Raw genomic sequence first — 22,820 nt, forward strand, 5'->3', positions numbered from 1 at the left:
CAATCGTTTGTTCAGACTAGCTTCCTGTTTGCTACATTTATAATGTTTAGCAAATGAAACTTACATCTATCCATGGGGATTCAATACTGAGACAATCCTCTTCATCAGTCACGAAAGATAGATATTATCTGTTTAAATGTTGCTGATTGAAAGTTAAATATTGGACAGGATGCTGGGATCATCTGCCCTGTTCTTCAGGATAATGTCAAGGGATCTTTTACTTCACCAAAGGGCCAATTCATGGCGTCAGTTTGATACCTCTTCAAACACTGCGTCCAATACTGGAGGATTCATTCAGTCCTGTACTGGGGTGTCAGCCAAACTATTGTCGTCGAGTCTTTCTAGGGAATGAAACAGTGAAATCTCAGAACTAGTTGTGCCTAAAAGGTAACTCCCACAGAATGTGATTTAATCCAGTCTTCATCCAAACCAAAGCCCCTCCCCGCACCCCTATTTTCAACTAATTGGCGGGTTCTTTGATTTTCCTAAATCCGAATAGAATCAGAACAGGAGATAGCTAGTCTCCTGAGGAGTGCAGACTCTGGTACGGTTATATTCCTGCAGGTTTGGGCCAAATTATCACATTTAACACATGCCACCAGCAATGCTCAGTATAGCAGGAGTGTGTGACATCTACCGATGCAGTAGTGCACCAAGTCCTTTGACAGCACAAACAGATCCATTGCCTTTACCCTCTAAAAGGACAAGGGCAGCACATGAATTGCAACACCACCACTTGCTAGCTCCCCTCCAATCCACTCACCGTCTGGTATTGCCATTCCCTTGCTGTTACTGACTCAAAACCCTGCAGCTGCCACCCTAATAGCAATGTGAGTGTAGCCGCACCTCATGGACTGCAGAGGTTCAAGAAGCCAGTTCATCACCAACTTCCAGAGGGCAGCTGGTGATGGGGCAGTAGATACTGCCCAGCTGGCAACGTCCACATACCAGATATGAATAATATGAAAAGACTTCTCCCCACCAGCTGCCCTACCTGGCAATATTTATCCATTTCTAATATCGTTTAGAACATTTTCATTTTGGAGAAAATGAAAAAAATACGGTCTCGTTTTGAACTGTGCTCTTTTAACTCCTGAGTTATGCATAGAGGTGTCATAGAGATTTGGAAGACCCCTGAGATTTGACGATGAACCGTGTTAATAGAACGGAGTAGATTCTGCGTCCATCTCATGCCTCTTGTGCCTGAGGCTGAAATGAGGTTCTTGAAATTTAAAAGCCCGCTCAACTTGGATAGTACAAAATGTGCAACAAACAAATGAGGCTTTCTTTTCGAGGACAGAAGCAGTAGGGCCAATCTATGACAGTGACTGCATTCAGAATATCTTGAGATTATGAGCAGGGCTGCTGGACAGAGTAAGCTGTTTCGAGTATAAGCTGCGTAAACAGACAGAACGGGGCTGTCTCCTGTCCAAATAAACAGCCAGAATAGAAGTTACTGTGATAGATACTAACTTTGGAATGTTGTAGTGTGTAGAATATGGCTGATGGAGGAAGAGGGATTATTGTAACCTATTCCTCCCATTGAAACATTGATGGAATCAAGTTGCTGTTGAACTTTACACCTTGCCTTGCTGCTTTATGGGTAGCACTCTTGCCTCTGAGTCAAAAACTCGAGCACAGAATCTTTCCTGACAATTCAATTTGGTTCGATGGAGTGCTGCAGTGTCAGGGTTGCCATTGTTTGGTTGGAATATGCAAGGATTACAGGATATGCAGTCAGGACAAAACGTGTTTCATTTATATATTCCCCACCAGCCATCCACTGCTGAGGTAAAAAAACCAAGATGCTTTCCCCACCCTCCCCCCCCCCCCCCCCCAACGTTTTATAAACACCAAATTCTAACATCCTGTCCTCCAATCCTCAAGCATTGTACCCAACTTTGCAACATAGTTTATTTGTGGTACTGAGTACTTGATGTAAAATACAAATGATATATTTTTCCCATAATTTTAAATTGGCTAGTCTGGTTTGATATTGTTGAATGTTGATTGCTCTTATAAACTCTTGTATTTCATCTGAGTTATGTTGTTCAAATTTACAGATGCCAATATATTTCTGATATACAGTGAGAAAGCAACTAGTTGCCTGGAGAGCAGAGGCTTCAGTGTAAGACTGGCTCCATCCTGCAATGAAAGCTTCAACCAGCAGCAGTGGAAGTGGGTATCTAGACTAAGGCTCTTTAATCTTGGATCCAAGCAGTGTCTGAGCATCCAGAGGAAGAACGACACTATGCCCACACTGGGTATGATGGAGTGTAACCAGGAGTCTGCCCAGATGCGATGGCATTGTAATAGTCTGGGCAGTCAACTCAGCAGCTACCTGAACCCACAGTCTAAAGCCGGTACCCAAGGACCCAACATGAACCAAGCTGATGTGTGGAGGATTTACAACACTGATGAGGACCTGTGTGCTCGGCCTTATCATGGTAATATTGGGTATTAATGAAGCTCTAAGTTAATGTTCTCAATAAGTTTGAAAGCCTACAGATCTCATTAAAGTTCAGGGAAACCCTCACTCATCAAAAGCTAATTCACCCTATTAGTTCTTTCTGACAGTACCATTAAAAGAAGATTTGCATTTCTGTACCACTCCAGAGCCCTGTCTCTAATCACTAAATTATTTTAGAAGTACAATCAGTTGCTGTCATGTTAGAAAACATGACAACTAATTTGCCCAAATGTGAACCAGATATTAGGAAAACTCAGAAGTAACCAATTCTCTCAGAAACGTGGAGAGTGCAAATGAATCCAAAAACTCAACAGCATTCCCTTAAGCCTGTGTAATGTAAATGAGATCCAGACAGCAAGCCATGTGCCAGAAAACTAGAAGTGGTGGAAAGCAACATCCAAAATGTTCGGGTCCTAATCCTAGTATTTGTGCGTTTTCACAATGACAACACCAGCATTTATGACCAATTGCTAGTTGCCCTGATTTAGTGGTGACCTCCTTGCATTTATAGCAGGTTTAATGCTTTAGACTAGCTCACTAAGCATTTCTAAGAGCAGCCGCTCACATCAGTGAGTCAAGTATAGATCAGATTCCTCTCTGATCAAGCATGAATGACCATTTATGCTCACTTGCCAGATTTTTTAAAAGTGAATTGAAATTCTCAAACTACTGTGGTAAAATTTTGAGCTTACTTTCTACAAACTAATAATCCAAGTCTGTAGAATAATGCTGTGTCCTGACTGAAATGTTTTGTACTGTATTAAAGGGGCTGTATTAACACATGCTGTTGTTGCCTCATTGCGGTGGTTTGATCACAGGGCTTTTTCGTTGCTGCATGATGGTGGGAGGAGCTAAGTGACACTGTGTTCAGTCCCAGGACACAGCTCAGGATTCACCAAACGCTGCCCTGGGATGGTGCAGCAAAGTTCAATCAGGAAGAATCTTGAGACACACGTGGAGTGACATTGCATTGTGTCACGTGCACCTTCACATTTAGTGAATAGCAATACCAGAAAATCTTGCATTTAAATAGCACCTATAACCACAGGCTAGCCTAGCATGCTTCATCCCTGTTGTAGTGTAGGAACTGCAGAAGCCAGTTGCACATGGCAAGATCCCAGAAACAGCAACCTGATTACTAGGCAGCATGGTGGCTCAGTCATTAATACTGCAGCCTCACAGCACAGGGACTCAGGTTCGATTCCAGCCACAAGTGACTGTCTGTGTGGAGTTTGCACATCCCCGTGTCTACATGAGTTTCCGTTGGGTGCTCCAATTCCTCCAAATATGCAGGTGGATTGACCATGCTCAAGTCCCCGTAGTGTCCAGGGATGTGCAGGCTATGTGAATTAGTCATGGGAAATGTAGGGTTATGGGGATGAGGTGGAGGGTTAGGTCTGAATGGGATGCTGTTTAGAGGATCAGTGCAGACTGGATTGGGCCGAATGGCCTCGATCTGTGCTGTAGGGATTTCATGATTCTATGACCAGATGATCTGTTTTTATAACACTGATTGAGAGATACCTATTGGCCAGGCTAAAAACCACCACGCTGATGTGAACAGTTTAATCCAGCTCCCTGAGAGCACAGGAGCTGCTGGTTTCTTTGGACCCGTAGCCCTTTTCTCCCCTCACAATGATATTAGAGCACACCATTGGGAAAATGTATTTGACAGAGTGTGAATTGGTCAGAGATTGATTAACCATGAGTCTTTGAGGTGATTTAAATGTCAAAACTGGTCCTCATGGACCCTCCTTCCTTTGTTAAACATGTCCTGAAGAGTCAACATATCATCAACATGTTGCACATCAAAAGTGACAGTTTTTACCTGATTATTTTCAGCAAGTAAGGAGCAACGATAAAAGCTTGCTTTTAGCCAGAGTTTCTCTTTGTATCTATCCTAAGTAGGACTCTTGTAGCAAATTCTGTTCTTTCCAAACCCATTCAATATAGATATTTTATCATCACCCTATTCAGAGATGATTATATATCCCTGCAGTAGGTGGAACGTTATCCTCGGTCTCATGGCTCCACTGCAGCTATACACTCAATATGACGCAGTGCTTAATTATATGCTCAACATTGCTTTTCTGTTGTACTGTCAAACAATGTGCAGAAACTCAACTAATGTTGGTGTCTGAAACTAAAGCAGAAGAAGGCCTATCCTAGACTTAAAGCATTAATACTCTGTCTCAGTCTCTCTGAATCGCTCTCTCTGTCTCTCTCTCTCACACACACACACACACACACACACACCTTCCACCTCTGCCCCCCAACCCAGTCCCCCTTCAATGATACTGTCTAGCCTGCTGAGTATTGCAACACTTTCTGATTTTATTTCAGGTTTCCATCATCTGTAGTATTGTATTTTTTTGATTAATACCTGTCACACAACTGTTTGATTTTTACCTCTGGAGTATATTAATGTCAGCAGTTTCTGATCCAGACAATTGTAATTGATCAGAACACCAACAGTTTTATGTTATGACCCCATAGGTTCCTGATTTTTAGCTATTTTTAAGGTGGGATCTGTGTCTTGTTTTAGAACACTCTTTGCCTGTTTATTGGAATTGGAGTCATAATGATAAATGACCTATCATCCTTTCTCCCCACTTGTTTGTGATATTTGTCTCAGGTTGAGTTTTTGTGGTAATGATTTTCTTGTGATACTTAAATGGAGGAACTAACCAGAAAATCTTGATCTCTTTTTCAACATGCTAATTTGTTTTAAGGGTTGTTGGATGCCAATTGCAGGATACATTGGGAATATAGATGTGACCTCAGACACCTGTATGTTTGTAAATTTTAGTTATTTCTTTGTGGGGAAACTTGCTGTACTTTTCAATGGTTTAGTCACGGTGTTCTAACAATGTGTCCCTGTGCTGTCTCTAATGATGGATGATACTTCAAAAAGTCGTATATTCAAAACAGCACTGAAAGGGGCTAATTTAAGTGCCATTATTGGAAAAGTCCCAAAGACTTTTCAAAATGCTATGTAGTTCACCTTTAACAATGTTATAAATTCAGTTCACTCTCCCTACTGGCCCTCTGTGTGAAAGAAAGTACCTAATCTTCTTGTTTTTGTCCAGTTAAGTTTCTTCACTCAAGTTCTTTGAGCTCTGACTAATCCAAGTAGGTTTTCACAAGGTAAATCAGGAAGATTCAATCATCTCTTTTTTTTTGTGAGAATGCAGTAATTTCTCACTAATTTTAATTCCAGATTTGTTAATTAAATGTACAGCTGCTATGGTGTGAAATGAACCTGAGTGGCAGAGCACCAGTTTGGGATCCTGGATTATTAGAACCCACATTACCACTTCACCACAATTTTCCATGATATTATTTGAACACACAAACAGGGAATAAGAGTAGAGATAATGGGAACTGCAGATGCTGGAGAATCCAAGATAATAAAATGTGAGGCTGGATGAACACAGCAGGCCAAGCAGCATCTCAGGAGCACAAAAGCTGACATTTCTGGCCTAGACTCTTCATCAGAGACCCTCTCTGATGAAGGGTCTAGGCCCGAAACGTCAGCTTTTGTGCTGCTGAGATGCTGCTTGGCCTGCTGTGTTCATCCAGCCTCACACTTTATTATCAGGGAATAAGAGTAGGCCACTCTGCCCTTTGAGCCTGCTCTATCATTCAATAAAATCATGGAAGATTGATTCTAATCTCAACTGTACATTCCTGCACATCCCTGAAAATCTGTCATCCTCTTGGTAATTAAGAACCTATCTACCTCTGTCTTAAAAATGTTAAAGGTGGTGCACCCACTGCCTTTTGAGGAAGGGAATTCCAAAGACAGTCTCAACTCTGAGAAAAAGAATGTTTCCTCCTCTCTGTCTTAAATGGAGAACTTCTTATTTTTCGACTATGACCGCTAATTCTAGGTTCTTCCACAAGAAACATCCTTTCCACATTCCCCCGCTAAGTCCTTTCAGGAAGTTATATGTTTCAGTCAAGTTAGCTCTGACTCTTCTCATCTTCTGAACTCCAGAGAATACAGGCCTAGCCTTGCATAACAGTTTCTCATAAGGCAATTTGCTCACTCCAGATTTAGTGCAGCAAACCTTCCCTGAACTGCTTTTGCCGCATTAATAGTCTTCTTTAAATACAGTGATCACTATTGTATGCAGTACTCCAGATGTAGCCCACCAGTGCCTTGTATAACTAAAGTGTAATCTCCATCTTCTTGCATTCAGTTCCGTCACAATGAATTAGGGCACCCTATTAGCTTTTCTGATTGTTTGCTCTTGGTGCACACTAACCTGTGCAATTCATGTTTTTCCGAGAGAGTGTTGAGCTTCTTTGTTGGAGCTGCATTCGTCCAAAAGAGTAAAACATATGACACTCATGGTAAACCAGTGCCAGGTATAAAGAGTCTCTGCCAAAAGAAAATTCCATCATTTCCATTTGAAATACAACAGTATTGCCATCACTGAATCCCTATTGACCAGAAACCAAACCTGACCATCCATATATAGAATATATATGAATGGTATCAATGTGGACTTCACCAGCTTCAAAATCTCCCCTCCCCCCACTGCATCACACAACCAGCCCAGCTCTTCCCCTCCCCCCACTGCATCCCAAAACCAGCCCAGCCTGTCTCTGGAATAAATAGGGAGAGAAGGGGAGGCGGACCGAAGATGGAGAGAAAAGAAGGTAGGTGGAGAGGAGAGTATAGGTGGGGAGGTAGGGAGGGGATAGGTCAGTCCAGGGAAGACAGACAGGTCAAGGAGGTGGGATGAGGTTAGTAGGTAGGAGATGGAGGTGCGGCTTGGGGTGGGAGGAAGGGATGGGTGAGAGGAAGAACAGGTTAGGGAGGCAGAGACAGGCTGGACTGGTTTTGGGATGCAGTGGGTGGAGGGGAAGAGCTGGGCTGGTTGTGTGGTGCAGTGGGGGGAGGGGACGAACTGGGCTGGTTTTGGGATGCGGTGGAGGAAGGGGAGATTTTGAAGCTGGTGAAGTCCACATTGATACCATTGGGCTGCAGGGTTCCCAAGCGGAATATGAGTTGCTGTTCCTGCAACCTTCGGGTGGCATCATTGTGGCACTGCAGAAGGCCCATGATGGACATGTCATCTAAAGAATGGGAGGGGGAGTGGAAATGGTTCGCGACTGGGTGGTGCAGTTGTTTATTGCGAACCGAGCAGAGGTGTTCTGCAAAGCGGTCCCCAAGCCTCCGTTTGGTTTCCCCAATGTAGAGGAAGCCACACCGGGTACAATGGATACAGTATACCACATTGGCAGATGTGCAGATGAACCTCTGCTTAATATGGAAAGTCATCGTGGGGCCTGGGATAGGGGTGTGGGAGGAGGAGTGGGGGCAAGTGTAACACTTCCTGCGGTTACAGGGGAAGGTGCCCGGTGTGGTGGGGTTGGAGGGCAGTGTGGAGCAAACAAGGGAGTCACGGAGAGAGTGGTCTCTCCGGAAAGCAGACAAGGGTGGGGATGGAAAAATGTCTTGGGTGGTGGGGTCAGATTGTAGATGGCAGAAGTGTTGGAGGATGATGCGTTGTATCCGGAGGTTGGTGGGGTGGTGTGTGAGAACGAGGGGGATCCTCTTTGGGCGGTTGTGGCGGGGGCGGGGTGTGAGGGATGTGTGGCGGGAAATGCGGGAGACGCGGTCAAGGGCATTCTCGACCACTGTGGGGGGAAAGTTGCGGTCCTTGAAGAACTTGGACATCTGGGATGTGCGGGAGTGGAATGCCTCATCCTGGGAGCAGATGCGGCGGAGTCGGAGGAATTGGGAATAGGGGATGGAATTTTTGCAGGAGGGTGGGTGGGAGGAGGTGTATTCTAGGTAGCTGTGGGAGTCGGTGGGCTTGAAATGGACATCAGTTACAAGCTGGTTGCCTGAGATGGAGACTGAGAGGTCCAGGAATGTGAGGGATGTGCTGGAGATGGCCCAGGTGAACTGAAGGTTGGGGTGGAAGGTGTTGGTGAAGTGGATGAACTGTTCGAGCTCCTCTGGGGAGCAAGAGGCGGCGCCGATACAGTCATCAATGTAACGGAGGAAGAGGTGGGGTTTGGGGTCTGCGTAGGTGCGGAAGAGGGACTGTTCCACGTAACCTACAAAGAGGCAGGTATAGCTGGCGCCCATGCGGGTGCCCATGGCCACCCCCTTTGTAGGAAGTGGGAGGAATCAAAAGAGAAGTTGTTGAGGGTGAGGACGAGTTCGGCTAGGCAGATGAGGGTGTCGGTGGAAGGGGACTGGTTGGGCCTGCGGGACAGGAAGAAGCGGAGGGCCTTGAGGCCATCTGCATGCGGAATACAGGTGTATAGGGACTGTATGTCCATGGTGAAAATGAGGTGTTGGGGGCCAGGGAATTGGAGGTTCTGGAGGAGGTGGAGGGCGTGGGTGGTGTCACAGACGTAGGTGGGGAGTTCCTGGACCAAAGGGGAGAAAATGGAGTCCAGATAGGTGGAGATGAGTTCGGTGGGGCAGGAACAGGCTGAGACAATGGGTCGACGAGTGCAGGCAGGTTTGTGGATTTTGGTAAGGAGATAGAAACGGGCCGTGTGGGGTTGGGGAACAATGAGGTTGGAGGCTGTGGGTGGGAGGTCCCCTGAGGTGATGAAGTCATGAATGGTGTTGGAGATGATGGTTTGGTGCTCGGGTGTGGGGTCATGATCGAGGTGGCGGTAGGAGGAGGTGTTGGAGAGTTGGTGTTTGGCCTCGGCGATGTAGAGGTCAGTGCGCCATACTACCACTGCGCCACCCTTATCTGCGGGTTTGATGGTGAGGTTGGGGTTGGAGCGGAGGGCCGCCCGTTCTGCGGGGGAGAGGTTGGAGTGGGTGAGAGGGGTAGAGAGGTTGAGGCGGTTAATGTCTTGACGGCAGTTGGAGATGAAGAGGTCGAGGGAGGGTAGGAGGCCTGGGGGTGGTGTCCAGGAGGAGCATTTGTGTTGGAAGTGGGCGAAGGGGTCAGTGGAGGGAGGGTTAGGTTCCCGGTTGAAGAAGTAAGCATGGAGGCGAAGGCGGCGGAAAAACTGCTCTATGTCCAACCGTGACTGGTATTCGTTAATGTGTGGTTGTAGGGGGACAAAGGTGAGCCCCTTGCTTAGGACTGACCGTTCGTTCAACAAGCAGCAACTTAGGAGCAGAGGCATTGCACCTACTTCACTGTAGTCCCATTCGGAAGGTAACAGGGCTTTGTTAACTGCTCTCTGTTGAAGGGTCTAGGCCCGAGACGTCAGCTTTTGTGCTCCTGAGATGCTGCTGGGCCTGCTGTGTTCATCCAGCCTCACATTTTATTATCTTGGATTCTCCAGCATCTGCAGTTCCCATTATCACCAAGCCACAGCTCCATTTCCTACCTACTAACCTCATCCCACCTCCTTGACCTGTCCGTCTTCCCTGGACTGGCCTATCCCCTCCCTACCTCCCCACCTATACTCTCCTCTCCACCTATCTTCTTTTCTCTCCATCTTCGGTCCGCCTCCCCCTCTCTCCCTATTTATTCCAGTTCCCTCTCCCCATCCCCCTCTCTGATGAAGGGTCTAGGTCTGAAACGTCAGCTTTTGTGTTCCTGAGATGCTGCTTGGCCTGCTGTGTTCATCCCGCTTCACACTTTGTTATCTATCATCCATATATAACTATGGCTACAAGAGTAAGGTCAAAGATTGTGAATTCTGTGGCATGTAACACATCTCTTTACTCCCAAGTCCACCATCTTAGAAGGTTCCCCTCCCTTATCTGAAGCACAAGCCAGACTTGTGAAGTAATGTTTTCCATTTACTTGAGTAAGTGCAGCTCCAACAACACTCAAGAATTTCAACACTATGCAGGACAAAGCAGCTCGCTTGATTGGCACCTCATCCACCAACTTCTTCATTCACTCTGTCCAGCAGCAGTGTTTACCAGCTGCAAGATTCACTGTAGCAACTCACCCAGGATCTTTCAACATTAACTTCTGAAACTTAGAAGAACAAGGGTAGAAAACAGGGAGCAGCACCATCGTAAGTTCTGTTCCAAGCCCCACACCATCCTCATCTGAAAATATGTTCCTCAGTGTCATTTGTTCCTGGAACTTCATTCTTAAATGCACAGAGGATGTACACACAGCACTTGGAATGCTGCCTTCAAGAGGGCTGCTTAAAACCACCTCCTCAAGGACAGTTGGGGATGGGAAACGATTGCTGGTCTGGCCAGCAATGCTCGCATCCTGTGAATTATTTTTTAAAAATCCTTTTTGTTCCACTAAAATGAACTTGCATTTCAACTCAAATCCTTCATCCTTGGTGACAGAAAGTGAAACTTTTCTGTACTTTCTCCCTGGCATTTCTACAGGAAGGGAGCCAAAACTAGATGCAATATTCTGTTCACAGAATGATTCGATGGTGTAATGCTACTTCCTTTCTTTTATTCTCTGCTTCTACTAATAAACTCTATGATCCTATATCCATTTGTTTTATGGTTCCATGTCGTCTTTGTGTCTTTCTCTACCCCTACAATATTCTGCTGTATCTGTAAAGCTTTTAATAAATTTATACATTTACATGTTCTTAACTTATTCTCCCTCATAAATGAATCACCTCACATTTCTTAACATCAAATTTTACTCTTATTATTGATGTTAATGTTTTTGTTTGATGGCTTTTCACTAATGGAAGGTCGGCATCCTGAATCATGCACATTGTTTCTCTTTGCATAGAAATTGCCTGACCTGTTGAATATCTAAAATCTTTATCTATTTGTTTTGCATTTCCAAAACTGGTGATATTTTGAAACACAAACAGAAATTGCTGGCGAAACTCAGCAGGTCTGACAGTTTATGTGGGGAAACCGTTAACATTATGAGTCTAGTGACTCTATGTTTAAAGCTAAATGTAGTCAGAGGTCATGCGATACTGGGTTATAGCCCAACGGGTTTATTTGAAATCACAAACTTTCAGAGCACTGCTCCTTCTTCAGGTGAAGACTTCATCTGATGAAGGAGCAGTGCTCCAAAAGCTCGTGATTTCAAATAAACCTGTTGGACTATAACCTGGTGTATGTAACCTCTGACTTTGTCCATCCCAGTCTAATACCGGCACTTCCACGTACAAATTAAACAAAGATTTACCTTTGACAAATCCATTGTGGATTTCCATAATTAATTTGCATTTGGCCTGTATTGTTGTTTTCTAATGTGATTAAACTGGCCCACACTGTTTCAATAAAGCATAGTGTTCAAAATTCTGCAGTTCTTTCGCAGCAAATGTACAGTCCTCCTCAGAAATGGCCAGTACCTCCATAATTTCGTCATTTCCGTGCCTCCTTATCATTGGTGCATTCGGTGAGGCCCTTCTGGTTTCACCTCCAGCCAAATATTTAATACAGGCAGTATACTGCAGGGGCTGGAAATCTGAAAGAAACAGAGAAAGCACTGGAGAAACGCGACAGGTCTGACAACATCTACAGAGACAGAACAGAATTAATGTTTAGAGTCCAATATGATTCTTCATGCTACTCTCTAAATGTTAACTCTGTTAATCAATTGTTGGGTCTTCTAGTAGTTCAATTAGCGTCTCATTTTGCATCCTTTTTCTTTGTAAAGACTGATGTAAAGCACTTGTTTAGTATACCTCCATCTTTGTATGCAGGTTTCCTTTCTGGCCCATTATTAATCCAATATCTCTCTTTAGCAGTCTTTTAAAAACTTCATGCCAGTGTAATTTGGCTTCCGTTTCTGTCCGCTGCCAGTGCTCGTTCATTGCTTCTTTCATTTGTTTCTTCAGGACCTCTCTGAACCTTCCATATTCATCCCTATTTTCATTGATGTTATCAATCTGTTTCAACCACATGCACTCTTTTTACGCTTCATCTTGCTTGCTATCTTTTTTGTCATTTAGAAACACTGAATTTGTCTGACCATACCATCCTCTGAGGAAGGAACCTCATTTGAACCCAAACCATCTCTTTAAAGACAGTCCATTGTTCTGCAGCAATATTGCTTGCCAAACTTTGCCTGTATCATAGCATCACAGAAACCTACAGCGTGGCAACAAACCATTCAGCCTTGCGAGTCCAAGCCAACCCTCCAAGGAGCAACCCACCCAGAACCAACCTCCTACTCATTCCTGTTATGGGTGGAAACTGGAGCACACAGAAGAAATCCAGCCAGATATGGGGAGAATGTGCATACGCCCAATGGTGGAATCAAACCTGGATCCTGGGTACTGTGAGGCAGCAGTGTTAACCACTGAGCCTCCATGCTGCCCCATTTGTGGCGAATCTATTTTCACTCCAAATGGTCTTTCACCGATTTAAGTGTTGTTTTACTCTGACTTCAAATTCTCCTTGTCGTTTTCACTTTATCACCTAAACCCATGATACAATGGTTACTGTTCCCTAAACGTTCCTCTACGCTCTTGATTCTCTTGACTGCTAAGAAACCATTTTGTCACAGTTAATTTTGGACACTGCTATTAACCTTATACCCTTCTCTGCTTTAAGGAGGATAACACTAGCTTTTCTGCTTCCTTCTAATTAACAGAATTAACCCTGAGTAGACAGGGAAAAGCTGGTCTCACTCGTAAAAGGATCAAAATAAGAGGACACGGACAAACTGATTTGCAAAAGAAATAAATGCTATGTATGTTTTTATTCCCTCACACAGGGAGCGATTAGGGTTTGGAAAGTACGGTGGTGGTAGGTTTGATTGAGGCCTTCAAGGAAACATCATAGGATGATTATTTAAATAGAAATAATGTGCAGGGTTCTGGGCAGGAGAATAGCACCAAATCATGGTACTCAATCAGAGAGTCCAGCGCAGACATGATGGGCTAAATGGCATCGTTCTGCACCATAACACTTCTGAGATTCTGTGAAACCGTTTATCCCTGTTGCCAGTTAGTCATCTCCGCCAAGATTATGGCTTCCTTTTTAAGTTGTAGTGCCTAAAGCGACCACAGTACTCTAACTGAGGCATAACCTGTGACTTAGGAAGGCCTAGCATAACTTTCCCACTATTCTCCAAATCATTTTTCAGGTCTGATTTGATTTATTTGATTTAAGCTTAATTGTCACATATAGTTGAGTACAGTAAAAACTTTATAATGTCACCACACTCTGCGCTATCTTAGGTACAAAGGTACTTAGGTAGAAGTGGTAACATACATAAAATTAGAAGTAGAGCACTATCGTTGTTTTTAGTACAGGTAGAAAAATAAATAAAGTTATAAAATAAAGAAATAGGGTGCGATTTGCCTTTTACAAATCCTTGCTATTGTATCTCAATGAACCTATATCTTTTGAAATAACTATATTAGAATGTAGTTTTAATTTCTTTTTAAAAAGCAAGACTACCTAGCATACATTATTCTGTTTCTATCACTTTGCACATTGGTTATCCATAAAATTGAGTATTGACATCCCTAATCAGCCTAAGAGTTGAAGGTGGATATTGGTCTTCACGATTTTAATTTAAATGAACTTATGACCGTAACTGCAGTAGGAGTAGGATTTCAGCAGCAAATGCAGTGAGTGGTGACGGTGATGGGTTAAGTAGTGTGAATGATATGTGTACAAGTCAGTCCCAGTCACCTTCAGGCATGACAGTTGCCCATGGTCAGCCCCATTCAGGTGGGACTTCTTGGTGTTGATATACACTGTGACCTTTTACTTTCTGAACAATATTATTTATTTATTTTAGAGATTTACACCATCCAGGGGAATTCTCATGGGAAGCCATGCACCATTCCATTTATGTACGACGGCCAATGGTACCATGACTGCACTAGTATTGGCCGAGAAGATGGACACCTCTGGTGCGCAACAACTGTAGATTATGGACTGGATGAACAATGGGGATTCTGTCCTGTCAAAAGTAGGTGTTTTTGTTTGATGAGTCTGTCTCTGGAACGTATAAATGCAACCTAGATTTTGGATCAAACTTCCTCTTGCCTTTGCCCATGTGTGGGTTCTCTGTTCTCTCAGTTAATGTTTAAAATTTAGTTAGAATGACAGCGAGCCCTTCCAGTCTCTTTAACTCCCAGGACAAAGCCTCGCTTCAAATTTTGCTATGGAAGGAGACTTTTGAAAAAAAGACCAGAAGTCAACAGCTGATGAAGTTTTACAAAAACAAAACCTGTGGAAACTGTAATTTTCATTTATGTTTAAAGTGATTTATAAGCAATTTAGAGTACTGCAAGCTTTAACAGGTCTGCCAAAGGCTAGATCACCTTTGCTGTGTATTTTGTTCACCATCAGTTGTGTGCCAGCTCTCTTACCTATCCACTGCCTGTCATTGTCCACCTCATGCTCTGGCCCATCCTCGTGCTCTAATCAGCCCCCTCACCCTCCCTCACAATCTGACTGTCCCTCTCACCCTCCCTCATGCTCTGATTGGCCTCCAAACCCTCCTTCCAACTCTGACCAGTCCTCAGTCCTCATTATACTCTCTCACACTTTGACTGACCCTCAGAATCTCCTTTCCCCTCTGACTGGCTCTCGCCCTCTGACCAGCCTTCAGTCCTTGTCCCCCACCTCGCTCTGTAACACAACTTTATGCCTGACTTTTTCCATAAGGCCTATCTAGACCTCCACTGGACTCTGGCCCATCCTCACTATGCTGTCTCTGCTCTATGATTCCCTTTTCCAGGATTATTCTCTCTCTGTCCTATCTCTTGTCTCTTCCCCTCCCTCTGTGCTGCCTTCACAATCTCTCTTTCTCATTTCATGTAGAGAGGGAGAGTGTTTTCTTCAGCTCTTTCCAATCACCTCCTTTTATAACAAAATACCGACCCTTGCCAAAACTCCAGAAAGTATTCATCATGTTCCAGAGCTACACAGGTTTATCATTCTGCTGAATGTGCTATGATTTATAATTTGTGTCTCAGGACATTTATAAGTCCACAGCTTATAATACAGCCAATTATTTTCTGAGATTCCCAGCAAGGCTTGGTGTATTTGTGACCTCTCCTGTCTGGGGCACATGCCAGGTAATTTTATGGTGTAAGACCCAAGTTTTAGAAAATCCTCCCAACCTGGCAAGGCAGGTTTTTGAGCCCCCACTCTTGGCTGCGTCATAAGGTCTGCCATACCTCTGGATGGTGACAGGAGGCATTCAGCAAGAGCTGCTGCTGCTGGAAAGTGTTTGAATGTCACATGAGGACAGTGTTGGACTTGGCTCTGAGATGCTGTTGTTTTGACCAGCTTGCCAGCATTGGCAGTTCAGCCTCATTCAGGAAGAATGGCCAATTGTGTGAGGTAGCAGCTGGCACCACTGGGTGAGCACCCGAAGCTGAGTCACTGTCTGCAGGAGAGACCAAGGCAAGGTTGGAATAGGAGAAAAACAGGCCTTGTGCTCAATTTCACCCATTAGAGTTAGAGAACGCCATGTGTAGCAATTAAGGATAAAAATATTACTTTTGGCATGAATATGGTTAGCATTTATATTCAAGCCCTCATATTCATAAGAATCATACAATCACTACAATGCTGAAAGAGACCATTTGGCCCATCAAGTCCACCCTGACTCTCTGAAGCGCATCCAATCCAGACCCTTCTCACCACCCTATCCCTGTAACCCCACATTTCCCTGGGTAACCACTCCAGCCTGCATGTCTCTGAACACTATGTGGAAATTTAGCATGGCCAATCCACCTAACCTGCATATCTTTGGACTGTGAGAGGAAACCGGAGACCCCAGAGGAAACCCATGCAGACACGGGGAGAATGTGTCTGTGTGGAGTTTGAAGTCGCCCATGGCTGGAATTGATCCTGGGCCCCTGGCACTGTGAGGCAGCAGTGCTAACCACTGAGCCACCATGGTGTCTTACTCCCAAAGAAGCCGCAATGCTACTGACTGCCAGGGCACACCAACTGCCTTGTGGCCAACTGCCAAAGTCCCCAGCCATAGCCACTGCTGGCTGCCGTTGCTTCAGTGACTGAGATCCCTCTAGAAAACAAGTAGAGAAAGAAAAAGAGATAATAGGAACTACAGATGCTGGAGAATCCAAGATAACAAAGTGTAGAGCTGAATGAACACAGCAGGCCAAGCAGCATCTTAGGAGCAGGAAGGCTGACGTTTTAGGCCTAGACCCCTGTTCAGAAAATTTTCTGAAAAAGGGTCTAGACCCGAAACATCAGCTTTCCTGCTCCTAAGATGCTGCTTGGCCTGCTGTGTTCATCCAGCTGTACACCTTGTTATCTAGAGAAAGAAAAACCTTTTCAAACGACAAGAAGAAAGAAAGAAGAGTCATCAGAGTGGATGAGCTCTGCCATCTTGGACGAATAATGGACTGATATCAAGAAGAAATAAAATATCCATGGAATTTATGAATTTTTTAGTGATTTCTATATTTGGACTCCTTAATCTCTCCATTCATCTACAATTTTGAGCTTCTTACTATTTTGAAAATTTTTGGATGTATTATTGCTCCAAAGCAGATGATCTCATACTTGTCTGTTTTGAACTCAATCTGTTACTTTATTTTCTCACTTACTTTAATCTATCAAAGTCTATGGAATTTTCTGTGCCCAGCATTGCTCACTGTGTTGCTAGCAAACTTAGCTAACACTTCTGTCTACTTCTTTATCCAAATCATTTGTAAATATCACATTAAGCTGGGACCCCAGTATAGATCCCCTGGCCACTAGTCACAATCTGCCAGTTGGTGTACAGACCCAGCACCCTTTTCTATATTCTGTTTCCTGCCACTCAAATCAATTTCCTGTCTGAGCCAGTCAGAAATCCTCTAGTTAGGTTCATTCTCATTTTTATAAGCTGTCTTTTATTTGGAATCTTATCAAATGCCTACTGCAAGCCCTTATAAATAATATCCATTAGCACAGGAAAGGAACAAGAGGAAGGTGGGTGGAGAGGGAGGGAGAACTATGAAAGGGAAAGATTTGTGGCAATTGGAAGGAGTTTTTGGGAGAAGGAATAAGAAGGGGTAATGGACAAGAAGAAAGCTGATAGGAAATAATTATATTTATAGAACATGTTTCATGGCCTTCAGACATTCTAAAGCACTTTACAGTCAATTAATTACATTTTGAGGTGCAGCCACTGTTATATAGAATGCAAAAGCTAATTTACGCACAGCAAGCCCTCCCTAACAGTACCGAGATAATGATATGATTATCTATTTTTCAGTACTGTTCGTTGGGGATAAATATTGACCATGGCACAGCTCACCACTCCTCTTCAAAAATATACATGGATTCCTTTACATCCATTTGAAAGGTTTGCCTGAAAGACAGCACCTCTCACTGTGTAACTCTGTACAACACAGGCGCATGAGCCTAAATTGCTCTTCTCATCCTGGAGTGGGCCTCTCACCTAAATCTATGTATGTCTCTTATAACAAACTTCACCTTTAAAGTTGCCCTGTCCTCTGTACACAATGTTGAGACTCTGCCTGGCAGTTAGTCTGCTGCATATCTGCTAATTGCACGCAAGAAACCAATTGGTTGCAGTAATATCTGTTTCCTAACTTGTAATATAACTTGTAATAAAGTAATCCACAGAGTTAAAGAAATCCTTGCAAGTGATTGATTGAAATGATTATCATTAATGTGGCATCCATTTAGCTACAGCTGACGCAATAGAAGGATAAGGTTGGATGGGGAAAATGATAAGTGGAGATCAAATAGAGTGAGGAGTTGGGGCAGAGGACAGGATGGAGTGAGGATAATGAAGGAGATAGTGGGAGAAGGAATGGAAGGATAGAGGGAATATGTGTGTAAGAATATTGTAGGTAATAAAGAGGATTATAAGTATGGGAGGAGTGAGGTGAAGGAAATTTGGAGGGACAGGGACACAGCGTTGCCACCAGTAGAGAGTTCATAGACTTGGATGTTGGAAATAACCTGAAACCAAGTATGATATACAATATGTATGATCTACATGGATGCACACATTTAAAAGACATCTGGATGGTGCATGAAAAGGAAGGGTTTAGAGAGGTATGGACTAAATGCCGGCAAATGGGACTAGATTAATTTAGCATATCTGATTGGCATTAATGAGTTGGATCTGTTTCCTGTACAACTGTATGAAACTACAGGAGCTCACCAAGACTGTTTTAAAACCACCCCTAACAAACCGGTGACATCACAATGATGAATGGGAGAACTGCCACCTGCCTGTTCCTCTCCGAGCCACTCACCACCCTGACTGGAAATGTATCACTGTTCCTTCACTGTTACCAGGGAAAAATCCTGGAACTCCTTCCCTGACAGCTTTGTGGGTGTCCTATGCCACATGGTCAGCTCACCACTGCTTTTCAGCAGTGACTGGGAATGGACAATAAATTACAGCTTTGTTAGTAAAGCTCACATCGTGAGAAGTTCATTTTAAGTTAGTATTTTTTTACCTATTGGGTGGTGGGTTAGGAGATTTTGATAGCTCTGCTTTACAACTATCTTTCCTTTCTCGTCACTATGAAAATATATTGTGTGACCAGTTTGTTCATGATCTGTTGTTGTCTTAATTGCCGGGTCAGTCAGCTGAATTAGCTGAAACTCTTAGGTGTGTCAACTTTTACTGATCAACTTTCTCTTTCTTCAGGTGATGACTGTGAAACCTTCTGGGACAAGGACCCAATGAGCAATAGCTGCTACCAATTCAACTTCCAGTCTACTCTCTCCTGGAGTGAGGCCCGTATTAGCTGTCAGCAGCAGAATGCTGATCTCCTGAGCATTACTGAACTTCATGAGCAGACGTACATCAATGGTATGGCAGGAATGCCATGTTTTAGCCAATAGTGTACTCCCCCGTTTCCGAGTCCCGTGTTCAAGCCCATCTTTGGAAAGATCAGGGTATAATCTGCACTGACGTTCCAGCCCAGTTCTGAGGAAGAGATACACTTTCAAACCTGACTTTGAGATGAGATGATAAACCAAGGCCCTTGTCTGTCTTCATAGAGTTTACATAATTACAAAGAAATGTTTGAAATTGGTGCAGGAGTAGGCCGTTCAGCCCTCAAGCCTGGTCTGCCATTCAGTAAGATCTGATTGTGACCTCAACTTGACATTCCCCCGACTCAAAATATCCTTTCACTCATTTGTTAGTCAAGATGTAAAAGATCCAATAGAGCATTTAAAGAAGAACTGAAATCTTTCCTCAATGCTTGTGAGCAAGATTTACCCCTCATTCGTTAGCCTACACAGAAAATTATCTAGCCAATGTCACGTTACTCTTTGTGGGATCTTGCTGTGTGCAACTTCCCTGCCACATTTCCTCCTTGCACTGCAAAAATATACCTCAGTGGCTGTATAATATGTTAGAAAGTCCTTAGATTAAGCAAAATGCTACGTAAATTTATTTTTTATTATATCTTTCATGAGCTCTCTGCAATGAATGTGACTGTTGAGATCCTGCAGGGAGCAAATGATTCAATTTGTAAATGTCACAAATGAAAGAAGTAGCTCATGTTTATTCAGCAGCTTTCAGGTGTAATTGTACTTCACAGACAATACGTTACCTCAGTATTTGCTGCCGTTCTATAGGAAACATGTGAACCAATTTTTACTGAATCCATTCTGAAAATCTTTGAAAAACATTGCTACCCTCTGTATTGCACTGAAATATTGAATTTGATTACTTGTGAAATCCTCAACTGTCTGTCTCAGAGGCATGACTGCCAACTAGATAATGAAATTAATCCTTCAAAGCATGGTCACTCACTGGTTTGCACTCCTGCCTCGTAGCATCAGGGGCTCAGGTTCGATTCCCACTTTGTGCAAACTTCACACAGTTGCCCGTTTGCATGTCTGTGTGGGTTTCCTACAGGTGCTCCAGATTTCCCGCATGGCCCAAAGATGTGCAGGTTAGTTGAACTGGTCATGTTTAATTGCTCAAAATGTGCAGGGATATTCCCTTTTCCATGAGAAATACAGAATTGTAGAGGGGTGAGTCTGGCTCTTCAGAGGGTTGTTCTGGATGTGATAGGCTGAATGGCCTGCTGCCACACTATAGGGATTCTGTGAAAGCAATTCTAGGTTTATTCATCTTTTTTTTCACTCCTTATAAGTTTTATAGCATACAAAAATACACGCATGCAAACAAGAAGCATGAGCTCACCACTCAGTCCTTTGATCGTGCTTCTTCATTCAATAAGATTGCGGTTGATCTGGTTTTAACCTCAACTGTACTTTCCTGCATATCCCTGACAATCTTTCATCCTTTTAGAGATCAAAGCATTCTTAGTTGTGCATTCAGTTTACTGTTCCAGCTCTTTGCTATCACACCAGGGCCAAGGCTTGCAACTTCATTCCCTAAGGAATCAACTTTGTCAGGTTTTACTCCTGGAAATATTACAATCTGGCACTAATTCCCTCCTTTTTGACAAGCTTTTGCTGAGTTTGGACCCTCTGAAAGGATATCAACAGCAAACAGTGGAGGTGGCACCATCTTAGTTACTGTTATGAGTCTTGAGGTTGCTTGAGCGGAATGAACTCAGCTGTTAATCAAGATGGGACGCATGTGATTCCCAAAGTCTTTCAGTGGGAAGATTGGCCTTTGGAGGAGGAATGCAGATGGGATGGCTTCACTTTTTGGGACTGCTTGCTGCTAACGGCAATCCATTTGAATGTTTTTAGTAGCAAACCATCAGGAGGCACATCATGCTCACACGTTGTACATTCTAGAACTTTCCAAGTCGTGTACTCAGAAAGCCGGTTTGGCAGGTCCGAGCTTGAACAGTGATGACCCTGTACTGTACAGAACTAGGGGACACAACTTTAAAACAAATGTTTTTTTGCTTACTGGATCGTTAATTTGTGGAATTCTCTTCCGCATCGAGCAATAGAGACTTGGTCATTGAATTTGTTCAGGGTCAAGTTAGACTTTTCTAATAAACAAGGCAGTCGAGAGTTGTCAGGAGCAGGCAGTAAAGTGGATTTCAGACCAGAACTGGATTAACCAAGACTGTATCAAGTTGTAGAGCAAGGTTGAAGGGCCAAATAGCCTATTTCAGCTTCTAAGTTCTATATTCCTAGGGCATCAACTAGTTTCTTTGACTCTGGCAATGCTAGCACCTGCTTCTACTGAGTTATGTAAATTAAGGAAAGGCAACTGGTGAGATTTGGACTGCAGGGCTCCTACTGCGTAAATTGTGGTCTCTTTGACAGGTCATGTTCCAATGTTTGTGTATCTTTCCAGTGTTTTCTATTCCACAGCTGGCCTCTGCTGGTCATGTGACCCACCTCGGCTCAAACTCTTGAGGAGGGACTCAGCTAGAGCTGACGGGTAGCTCTTGCCACAACCCAAGTTGGAAGGTTCACATGTTGTGAGTCACTTCCTCTGGCAGTTGGCCGAGGGCCATGTCTTTGGGAGATGATACTTAACAGAGTTCAGGCTCTGAGTGCCTGCAGTCTGATCCCTTAAGTTAATGCCTGCTTGACTTTTATGCATTTGACTTTGAAGGAGTAAAGGGTGGGTGAAGTGGGCACTATTAGTATGTTCTTGTACTGCACAGGAGCATCACTGATTGGAATATACTAACTCCTGACTCACTAACTGCCATCTCTCTGATTTTACAATGGGGTTAGTGGAAATTTTCTAAACATCTTTGTTTTAAAGTGGATCCCAATTTCCCATGTGTGGTGTGAGGAAATATATTCATTACCCACTGACCTTGCTTTCTCCCAACCTCCTCAGTCAATGGAGGTCAGGTACTTGTCAAAGGGCAGAGGATGATTATTGATAAACTTGGAGTCACAGTATTCCTGGGCTTGGCTTAGTTCCAAGCCTCTTCCAGCTGTGATTTAAAATGTGGTCATTTTGTTTCAAGGCAGCATTTGAAGACTCTTAGAACTTGACAAAGCTTCAAGACGTGGTAGTATAGTGATTATGTTACTGGACTATTAATCCCATCCCAGCAGTTTGAAGATTTGGATGTGTAAGTAAAAATATGACAGTATAAGTGACTATTTAAAAAAAAAGACATGAGGCATTTTTGTTTTTACGCAGAGAGTGGCTTGTTTGTGGAATGAACTTGCAGAGGAAGTGGTATATGCGGATACAGTTACACTGTTTAAAAGCTATTTAGATAAATACATGAATAGGAAGGGATGGAAGGGATATGGGCCACATGCAGGCAGATGGGACTAGTCTAGTTTGGGATTATGATTGGAATAGACTGGTTGGACTGAAGGATCTGTTTCAGTGCTGTTTTGCTGTATGACTACAAAGCTGTCAGATTGTCGACCACCAACCCAATTGGTTTGCTAAAGACTTATGGGGGAAGAACCCTTCTGTCTTAAATTGGTTTAGACAACACGTACCCCAGACCCACACCTCTGTGGTTGACTTTTACATTCCATCTGAGGTGGCCTAGCTGCCACTCATTGTCTCTGGTCAATCCACTGCAGATAAAGTGGGAATGTTGTCACTACCCAGACTGCAGC

General features: G+C 43.6%; 1 protein-coding gene across 1 annotated transcript in view; it reads left to right on the plus strand.

The window, feature by feature from the left end:
* The window catches only part of mrc2 (mannose receptor, C type 2), a 248,976-nt gene that overhangs the window by 70,981 nt on the left and 155,175 nt on the right, over positions 1-22,820 (plus strand). The window contains exons 2-4 of the mRNA XM_048560554.2: positions 2,064-2,447; positions 14,116-14,289; positions 18,979-19,143. Coding sequence (XP_048416511.1) covers positions 2,064-2,447; positions 14,116-14,289; positions 18,979-19,143 — 723 coding nt within the window. The remainder of the gene's footprint in view (positions 1-2,063; positions 2,448-14,115; positions 14,290-18,978; positions 19,144-22,820) is intronic.

This window comes from Stegostoma tigrinum, chromosome 31 (assembly GCF_030684315.1).
Source record: "Stegostoma tigrinum isolate sSteTig4 chromosome 31, sSteTig4.hap1, whole genome shotgun sequence".
NCBI classification, from domain to species: domain Eukaryota; kingdom Metazoa; phylum Chordata; class Chondrichthyes; order Orectolobiformes; family Stegostomatidae; genus Stegostoma; species Stegostoma tigrinum.